Source organism: Gymnogyps californianus, chromosome 4, assembly GCF_018139145.2.
Source record: "Gymnogyps californianus isolate 813 chromosome 4, ASM1813914v2, whole genome shotgun sequence".
Lineage (NCBI taxonomy): Eukaryota > Metazoa > Chordata > Aves > Accipitriformes > Cathartidae > Gymnogyps > Gymnogyps californianus.
This window is the reverse complement of record NC_059474.1, coordinates 43410157-43420813: the sequence shown is the minus strand read 5'-3', so window position 1 is coordinate 43420813 and position 10657 is coordinate 43410157. Positions and strand designations below refer to the sequence as shown.

The following is a 10657-nucleotide window of genomic DNA, read 5'->3' as shown; positions in this document are numbered from 1 at the left end:
AGATGACCAGTTCCTTTTTTTGTGTACGGTTTTTAGCCTGAAATTTTTAGAATGACGATTCTGTTCTTATTTGACACACTGAAATTACTGTAAAATCACCTGAAATAAAATCCTTTTTATTAATTTCATTACAACATGGTAAGGATCCCAAGTCATAAGAATGGGGTTTGTATACATTGTGAAGTAAGTATTCCTAATCCGACAGTGAATCTGTTGAAGCTCTGATTAGGGGACAGTAATTGCCTGTATGAAGATGCAAAGAAAGATACTATATTAACCACTGAAATAAAATGTGTGATAATAGCACTTGGCAACACATAAAGATGGCCTGGGACCAATAGGGAGCTATGAGTCTCTTGTGTGCTTCTGTCACAACAGGGGGTCCACTGCACTTCCATTGTTGCCAAGGGATAAACTTTAGTAAAAAATGCAAGGCAATATCTAGAAGACCTTGAGCTAAGAACAAGTGCCAGCCCATAAAATGAATTCAAATCAGAGACCAGATATAATGGACACTGGCAGAACGGACGGAGGTCTATAACATCTATTTGGAGCTATAATTTCTCCTATCTACTCTAGAGAATTTGACTCCCAATAGGCTGCGATCTGGCAGAAACAATCCTACCCACATGTTGCTTATATTTCTGGAAATTATGTGATAAAGTCTGTAGATTAAACCAGCAGTCTTCATGTTTACTTCTTCCTTTCACTGAATATCAAAGGAAATGATGTGCCTGAAAATCCACAAGTGTGCTCTTGGACAGAAAATTTTTCTTCCCTGAGACAAAACTCTCATGGGAGTTCTTAATGAGGTGAAAGTACTTCCTTAGAAAGACAGTAAGGGGGAGTTGACTGTGTTACTCATTACACTCTACAAGGCTACAGAAACCAGAAATACATTTTGATTGTTTCAGTGTTAATACATGTGTCAAAGTTGTGGGGTCTTTTTAAGCATACATGTTTTCCAGGGATTTTGTGTGTCATTTCTGAGGGAGATACTTCTTTTCTGATGGTAGGATTACTTCATTACAGATGTGAAAATTCAGTAGGTAAATTTATTTATACAGTGTAGTATACGGTTACAGATTAATAATTATCTATTATTACAGAAAGATGTACCATTTCTGCTGATAACTCTAAAAATGTTAAGGGTCTTTTCCAACCTAAATGATTCTATGATTCTATGTTTTTTTTTTTTTTTTTCTTTTCCTGGAAGATTTTAAGGTACACAAGGAAGATTTTAAGATACACAAGGAAGCTATCGTTTTAAACTACTTTTAGTAGAAAAAGCTAATTATTTTATTTACTTTCATAAATTAAAAATCTATTAAGACAAAATCCTGTAGAAATAAATTATTTTTTAAAAATTAACTTTCATGCACTGTGTTTTCTATGACCTGTGGAGGTAGGCCCTTTAATAATGAGCAAAAATCACATCCTAAAATTCCAGAATAATATTAAAACTTTTTTTTTTTTTTAATATTTTAAACCGGCCTAAAATACTGTGTTAAATACAACAAAAATTGCTCATTTAAATGATTAAGTTCTCTGGATTTCTGAGTAGTAAGTGCACAGAACTTTGTGCCACTTCCAGGCTTAATGTTGCTTCTACTGGAATTCTAGATAGCGGCAGTCTGCTGAAACATGAGTTCAGTTACCAAATATAGATGAGTGGGGTAAGAATTACATAGTCACAGAGGACAGATGTAACGCACAGGCCACAGTCTTCTCGATGCTTACTGAGGACCAAGCAATCTTTAGTGAATGGTTGGAGCAACTTTACTTAGATACAGAAGGAAAAAAACAACTTTACCCGCTATTAATTATTATACTTGAGACTCTTCATATTGGCCTGTTCATTGTAAGGTCTGTTTTATATTTTCTGCTAAATTTAATTATTATACTTTGGGGAGTAATTTTGCAGGATTTCAAAATTCAAAGGAAAAATATGTGCCTTTCTTGTTTTAAAGAATCTTACTAGATACATTTCTTCCTTCATATTATTCCTTTGAACAGATTGGCTTTGGGTCATATTTTTTTAAGTAATAATTTTTCATTGAACAGGTTCTGCAAATTCAGGATGCTTATACTTTTCTTGAAATGAGTCTTTTGATTTTCTGTGGTTTTCAACATTTCGTTATTTCTCTCTTGAATACCTTAATTTGATTAATTATTCAAATGTTTTCTGAGATTATTGTAATCCAGTACATTTTGCATTTACTATTTACCATATTCCTCAGAGCATCTAATATTATTTTCTGAATAAATATTTAAATAGCGTGATATTAAAATGTGTGTTTACTTGTGAGTAATTTTTAAATATATAGCAAATAGGACCCCATAAATAGTTTATACGTAATAAAGCTGGAAGTATAGCTAAACACTGATCTGCATTGTATTTTATGTTTGTGTCTTTAAATGATATAGTATATGGCTTTGCAGGTTACCTAATGTGTAATGATGATGAAAACTGTTATAAATACTTTGTAGTCTAACTTGGAGAAGCTAGAAATAGCATTCAAAATTTCTAATTATGATCTTATATGCTACTTGATAGGGTTAGCGATACTTCACCTCCAGTTCGCTATGGTTACAAGTTGCTCTAAAAGAATAGTGGTTTTGTGTATTACAGTGTGGCTGAAAAAAAGTCTTTATACTGGAAGCTTCCATTCAGCTGCCTAAAGCTGAATGCCATTCATATGCCTATATGCCTAGACATATAAATGCATTTTTAGGCACCAGACCTTTCTCGCCAAGAAGGCTTATCAGCATTAGAAATTGCCGATAACCAGCACGTGTTTAAATTCACCGACTTTACCTAAATACCCGGCTACAGATTGATTTACCTAAATTTAGACACTAGGCTCTGAAAACTATGATATATGTAGCCATTATATTTTTCTAATGATAAAACTGAGTATTAGGAGGAGATATGCTAATTCATAATACATTCATTTTAATCATCGTGTCAGGTGGCTAACAGTAGGTGAACTTGTCCTCTGACCCATAAACCATTGAAACACCAGAGCAGCTTGTTGTTGGAAGTCAGAGAAGTTTATCTGAGTATGTAATGTATCACTTTGAGATGTGAGCAAGCTAGGAACCAGTATGAATCAGATTTAAATAAAGATATCATCTGAAGCACAGATATTTACGAGTTATCTAAATAGTAAACTAGCACCTTTGTTCATTTGAATACAAAGTTTTAAAAAATAACTAAGATTAAGGAGACAGCAACTCTCCAGGTTTAACCCTTTGTTCCCTGGCATTCATCCAGTTTATGCTTTAACAGCTGAGCCTCTAGACCAACTGTTTGCTCGGCTTCTCAGATTCATTCTTTAAAGCTGCTATGTGGTAGTCAGTTATATTGTATATACTTTTTTAGATTTTGTTGACAAGAGACTGGCATGGTTGCTAAATTTGTTGCCCTGTAAACACAGATAAAAGGAAAGAAAAATGTAATCCCAGCAAAGAATAAGCCTATCACTGTATTCTATAAAAACATATATCAAATCCTAAAATGCTTTGGCTTCCTTATACTTCTCTTTTATGTGTTGAGTTATAATCTGTTGGCAAGACAAGCAGGCATATCAAGAGATGCATATGCCAGGCCAAGAATTCCAATAATCTATCAGTCAGTTAATGACTACATGCCGGGTAAGCCCTGGTGAAGTGACTAAAGGTACTTGGAGCTTCCACAAGCCGATGTAAAATACATCCGAGTGCACCTCATGACTGTCAAGACACCTATCTATCAGTGGAGAAATACTTTGGACCATTAAGAGAAAATACAATATTTTTTAAAATCTTGTGCAGAATTAATCTCATAGAAATTATCATAAGAAGAGAATTTTCAAGGGTAATTAAAAACACTGATGTTCAACTTAATAATGCTCTGCAGAAGCAGCAATTACTTTTAAGATCAGATCACCCACAACCTAGTGACAAGCAGGACAAATAAATTTCAGTAAAGCGAGTTTCAGGCAGATGTTTCCCTTGGGAAAAGAGTGGTTTCCCTGATGTCTTGTTTCTTTCTGGCTTTACAGAGGCAGAGAACACTAATCCTGATTTTAAATTGTGGGAAAACTGAAGATGTATAGATGCTTCTGTACTTTGTGAAACTGGTACAGAATATACATTATACACTTACATGGTGCAATATGATACATAGGTTGTGAAATCAGTTTCTTTACTGTTTTACTTTTAGCATGTGGTAGTTTGATATTCCACTTATCAGTGTTGAGGAAAGTGCTACTAAATTGTATTGAAAGGTAACAAGTTAAAAACATTAACACAAGAAGTAAAATAATATTAAACACATTATCAACATTAAACAGAAAATATAACTTGGAATATCTAATCCAAACATCCTTGTGTAGATTCTCATAATGCTTTCAACTAGAACTCTATTTTCCTCTCAGAATGTGATGGTTTAGTGTCTGGAAGGCAGTGTTATGGAGAAAAGAAAAGTAAATGTATTCCCCAAATCATCATAAGCCTAAAACTAGAAAAAATGAAGTGTAATAGCGTTGATGTGAAATAACAAATCAGATGTGAAATAAATCACTCAGATTGGTCCAGTGGAATTGAGCTTGTGCTAGGCAATGTACAGACAAAGAATGTCTTCATAGCTCTGAAAGAAGACACATAAGAAAAAAGACTCCTAAGTGCTCTCATTTGCAGCCCTGGCCTGTTCTAATAGAAACCAAGGTTTATGGTAAGTATTTCATGCACCGTTGGGTTCTGCTCTTCTCCCAGTTTTGTGTCTAGCTTATAGGAACCAGGATATAACAGGGGCGTTTTTTATTGAGAAGTTTTTTCATTAAGGAACTGTATTTGTGTCTTCCAGGATGCAAGACAGAAGCTGTGGCCAGGCATTGCCTCTTTCTTTAATGCTGAAGGAGGCTTACTGTGCAGAGAGAGGCACCAATAAGGGACATCCTGAAAATATGTCAGAAGCTTCATCCTACCATGAATTTTTCTATGATTCCCTATCAGACATACAGAATGGGGAATTTTCAAATGAACTTTCTGCCTTCCTTACCCAGGAGGAGATATGTAAGAGCCTCGACATAGCTCGGGAAGCCATTGCCAATTCCATGAAGGAGGATCAGAATGCAGCACCAGACTTTACTCACTATTTCAACACCTCTCTTTCTAGCACTTCAGAAAATCCTTCTTTCAGGGATACCAAACTGCATGAGCAAGATGCTTTACAGAGGCCTCAAGCAAGCTGTCTGACTTCATCTGCTGCAAGTCACGTTCTCCCAAGGAATCAGAAAGAGCAACCCATCACACCTCAAACAGCAGGTAGTTTTGTCACAGTTTCCAGGAGGCAAGCAAGCACCTCACCTTTGCTAACTGCTAGTCCCAGCTTCATTAGAAGCCTGAAACATTCAGAGAAAGATGGTCCACGTGTGCCTAAGACAAGCCCAAAGTCCGAATCAGCATCCCAGGGAGAAGTTCCTCTCAGGAGCAAGCTGTGTGACAAAGCTGCCACATTCGTAGAGGAACTGTCATCTATATTTAGGCAGGCAGCAAAGACAAGAGGCCGAAGTCCTGATGGGGACTCTTCTTCTCCAGACAGTGGATACTTGTCTCCTAAAAAGAAACAACCAGCTGAAAGTACCTCGGTGAACCAGGAGTTTGACAAGCCACATCAAGAGACTGAGCCTGAGGCAAAACTACCCGGAGCTCATCTGAATGGAGAACAGTTTTCTGAAAGGGAAAGCATCCCTCAGAGCAAAACGGTCCTTTGCCACCCCTTCGTCAGCAAGGAAGAGAGTCAGTCTTCACCACCTCAATTCACTCAGAAGCTCCGGAGCCAGGAAGTTGCTGAAGGAAACAAAGTGTTGTTGGAGTGCAGAGTTGCTGGCAACCCAGTCCCTGATGTCAGGTAAGTGCGTGCCTTTTAACTAAGTCGCCGGATATCATAATCTTCTGATTGTGGAAGATACCTAAGGACAGGTATCACAGTGCTTAGAGGTAGTCACATAACAGTGGATCATACAGTGGTTAGTAAGCACGTGAAATAACAGATTCTGACCTCTTTAATTCTCTAGAATGTTTCATTGTTTTCTGCTCGGGAAATGAAGTTCTACTTGACTCGAGAGTGGCAAAATTAGAAACAGATTTGGCTCTAACAACATTTTGTGTGACTGTTACCTCATTAATCTAGGTGAGAGGATTCACAATTTGCCCCTGAAGAGCATGTATCAGGCAGTTGATACACTTTTTACTGTCAATTAATTAGAATGTCTCCAAGGCCCATACCAACGGGATTTGGGGTCTATACTATGAGACAACCTAAAATTTTCTAGAACTAGCCAAATATCCTCTTGTGTAAGACATTTCCAGAAAACATTAAGATGGTCCCCATTTCAAAACTTCTTTTGATACTTTGTAGTGAAATTTATGTGCATTTGCTTTTGTTCGATGACAAAATGTAAAAGTAACTGCTGCGTAAGTTTGTTTGGTTTAGGTTCTTTATTGACATGTGTTTATAACAGTTATAAAAGCTACATTTGCAGTATCAGTGAGGGCTGAATAACTCCTAACACTTTCCACTGTCTTCCTTGCCTTCTAAAGCTAATAGAAATTAAGGTCAACCAGCACTGCACAGACAGCATTTGCCACTTCACAGGTCTGAGCCTTAATGCTAATACGATTGCTTAACAGACAGAGGTAGATTATACCTCTAGTTTAATAGTTCCTCACAACCTATTTCGGTTTAAAGTCAACTGAGCATATTTCATATTCTCAAAGGAGAATTTTGTCCAAAAAGTCCTGTTTGGACAGGATAGAATTTGTAGTTCCCCATTCAGAACTTCCTGTGAGGTTCCTTAGTTACATCTGAAGACTACATAATTCTTTTAAAGTTCTCAACGTTTCCTTAAAGGAAAGTAGCAATCACTTTCCTGTAACACTTGCTGTGCTTTAAATTTCTTCATGTCTTTTGCTGTGAAGTCTTTAAGCACTTTGAAATTGCGAGTATTTTGCATTAAGTTAGCCCTGATTGCTTGCAGATAGTCACATGTATAGGCCTTGCAGCTATGCAAGCTTAGGAATTCATATCCATCACTAAACAGTGTCTTCATACATACCATAACTGAATTTCTCCTTTGAAAACAGTCTAACATTTTTTTTAAATTTGTACCTTTTGGTACAGGTTTGCAGAGAGAACGAACAGAGCTGTCAGTTTGAAGATTTTCAGTCTTTTTCAGCAAGATTAAAAAAGTACAGCTTTGAAAAGTCATGTTATGGCTAAATGTGCTTATATATGCTTTCACTTCAAGGTGAAAAGTTACTTTGTAGAAAATATCTCCATAGAGTCTTGTTTGTGACTGAAGACAACAGTATTGCTTTTATCGTTATCTGAGTCTTCAGTGAAAATGTATCCCAGACAAGCTGAATATTGAGACACTGAAATTTTTACAGGGTCAAAAGATCATTTATAGGGACATCAAGTATATTCAGTTGTGCTTGTATACAAAGTGGAAGAAGTTGTACCTCAATACATTGAGTACATTGGTTATGTACTCAAGCTTAGATTGTCCTACAAACTGAAGCCAAATGATCTTCTAAACCAAGATAAGCTGTGGATCTAAGTATGCTAAACAAAGGAATTATATCATGAGCCTTGCCAACAGGTCAGAAAGCTTACCCCCAAAAATATAATTGTAATGCCTAAACTGTAATGCCCATCAAGCAATATGACAGCCATGTCATGTCATTAATAGTTGCTTGGTATTTTATTTTTTTTAATATCTGCTGGGGAAAAAAGGACGAGAATCACAGTTATGGGTGCAAAAGCCTTCCAGTTGTTCATTGTCCTTCAGACTTCCATGAAGCAGGAAAGGGGAATTATAGAAGTTGCACAATTATGACAGCCAGGGAATCCTCCTTCTTGCGTTTCTTCTCTTAGATTCTTCCTTCCCCCTCACTAAGATATTGCAGCCTGCCAGTGGTACTGATGTGGACACTAGGGGAACACAAGCTGTTAACTTCTAGTAATTCTTATGTTGTTGTTGGGTTAGGTAATATGACAGCTAACATACTGTTACTGATACTTTTGAGTTGTAAAATAGAGTACAGGCAACAGACAGAGGGACCACCCTTAAGGAAGAAAAATAATTACTACTAATTAATACTAAAGACTTTTTCACCGGATTTTACCCATCTGTAGGTTAGATATTTAATCTGACCAAGTCACCTTAGGCTCCATCTGCAGTCACGAAAGAGAAGCACATCTACCAAGAGTCACCTGTTTGGTACATTGACAAGAACTTAAGGCAAATACTTCAGACTAAACACTTTATTATTAGCTTGTCATAACAGGTGAGGTGAATCCCACCCATTCCTCCATCTCTATGCCAATGGATGGCGCAGGGAGAAAGAGTTGCTCTGCCAGCTCATATCCACAGGTAATGCAACTAGAAGGAAAAAACCTGAACTGTCTTTCTTACAGGTGAGATTTCACCATGATACATATTGCCTCAAAGGAACTTAGTTTTCCTAGTATTTGAATTTTGAAAACATCCATACTTCCATAACTTGAACAGCAAACTTGCTTTCTTAGCAAAAATCTTTGTAAGAAAGAGACATAAAGGTTTTTTTATAGGGTACTACTTATCAAGTCATTAGTCATCAAGACTATCAAGGCACTGAGAGTCTGTAGACAATACTGTTTTACTGGAATGAAACACTGTTTCTGTTGGCTTGAATGTTTTTACTGCCATCAGTCTATTATGCTTTAACACATATTTCAGTCCTACTGAGTTACAAAACGTATTTTGTGGGGTGAAAATGATCTTAGAATAGGCAGTACATAGGCATGGAGGATCTCTAAAAACAGAATTACTAAACATCCACTACATAGCCCCTAGGGTCAACAGGCGTTTACTTTCATAACGCAGCAAAAAAACCTCACTGGTGCCATCAGACTCATACTCTGTATTTCCTGCCATTGGTACAAGTACAGTTCTGTTCAGAACTGACTAGAAGGTGTTGCTTTTTTTAATGAAATACAGCATAGACAGTTTAGGTGAGTTTGACAGCAGCAATGAGGCTGCAGCATTTTAATAGCAAAGATGCACTGTTGTAATGCTTCGGTATCTTGTTGCTCTTATTTTATCTGGCAGAACATCAGTCTTTACTTCAGTGATATGACTCCAGAACTGTACATAAATATCAACTGAACTAGGAAGTTGTGTACAAGCTATGGAGCTTTTTTTGCTTAGGTCTTTTACGTCATTGTTGTATTCATTTCAGAGGCTGCTAATATCAAGATGTTTACAAGAAATCTAGAAAAAAGCTTTATGTTCTTTAAATTTTAATGTAAACTTTGCTTTTCTGAATCTTTACTCTTGCAGAATCATTAAATTAGAAGGCAAATCTTAATCACTGAGCAGAATGAGTCATGAGAAATACTGCTGACATAATAGTAGATGATTTTAAAACCAAGTATACTTTTAAGTAATCTCATCAGTATAAATTAATTTGTAACTTTTGCTTTATTTCCCTTTTTGAAACCTATAATAGTGCTGTTAATTAATAGTCTGCAGACACAACCATTGCTGAATCGCAGCAAATACACTTCATGCCAACTTCTCAGTCTCTTGCAAAGCTCCCTGACGGTCATTTTAATAGACTTTCATGGTCCACATTCGAATTGGTTTTATTTAATAATTATTAATAATTCTCCATCTGGCAACAGCACACAAATTTGTGAATACACTTAAAGAAAACATAATACTAACAAAAAATTACTTTTCCAAAGGTCCCACTAAAAATACATTTCCCCTTTTGTCTCCATTTCATTGTGGATCTTCAAGAGAGGAAAAATACGGCAGTTGTACATCAAAAACTATTCATTTTGGAAGTCAATACAATTCTGCATCGTGACCTTTCTGTAATGACGCTGCCTTGGCTGAAGAGGTCACTCGCACACAGCACGGGCAGGGTTCTCGCAGGCTGGATTTCTTCGGAGGGCCGAGCCGCGCAAGGGGGAAGTATAGAGCCCTTTAGCTCTTGAGCGCTGTTGCGTAGCCCATAGAACAAAAGCTAAGACTCATTCAGTGGTTAAGAGACTGGGCTGACCGTTTAAGGACGCGGCAAATACTTGCGTGCTGTTTGGGTGGGACTCCAAAGTCCTATCTCTGAATCTCGGGGAAAGGAGGGGGTTCTTTCCTTTAGAAGACAAGAAAGCATGCTGAGAAATTTGTAGTGGATTCTAGACTATAACAACATTACTAGGAACTTCTAAACAGTTATGTAATATCACTTATGCACATCACTTCTGCTCTTCCTGGAGCTGAAAGGGAGTTTTATGGTATATCCTGAATATCCAGTAAATAGCTAATATGCTGCAGTGGAAAAAGACAAGTCTATTTAAAACCAATGATGCATTGCAGAGCAAGTGAAGAATGCTTGCTGTTTGTGCCACTTTCAGGAACATTTCTGTAAATTTCAGTTTTATATGGTTTAAAAAAAAAAAGGAAAACACCAATGATACTAGTTGACCATTCTCTTGTATTTTGGTAATAAAAAGAATCCGATTTTCTAAAACACTGTACATAGACAACTGTTTCATTAGACTGAATTTCTGATTTGTAATACCTTTGGAAAAAATCTTTGAAGTGTAATCCTATGAATTGGA

General features: G+C 36.7%; 1 protein-coding gene across 3 annotated transcripts in view; it reads left to right on the top strand.

Annotated features, from left to right (window-relative positions):
• Positions 1-4877: 4877 nt before the first annotated feature.
• Positions 4878-10657, top strand: part of PALLD (palladin, cytoskeletal associated protein) — a 208775-nt gene continuing 202995 nt past the window's right edge. For 2 of the 3 annotated variants that reach the window (XM_050895394.1, XM_050895395.1), the window contains exon 1: positions 4878-5896. In XM_050895394.1, coding sequence (XP_050751351.1) covers positions 4893-5896 — 1004 coding nt within the window. In that variant the 5' untranslated portion in view covers positions 4878-4892. The remainder of the gene's footprint in view (positions 5897-10657) is intronic. The other variant, XM_050895393.1, reaches the window with a different exon arrangement.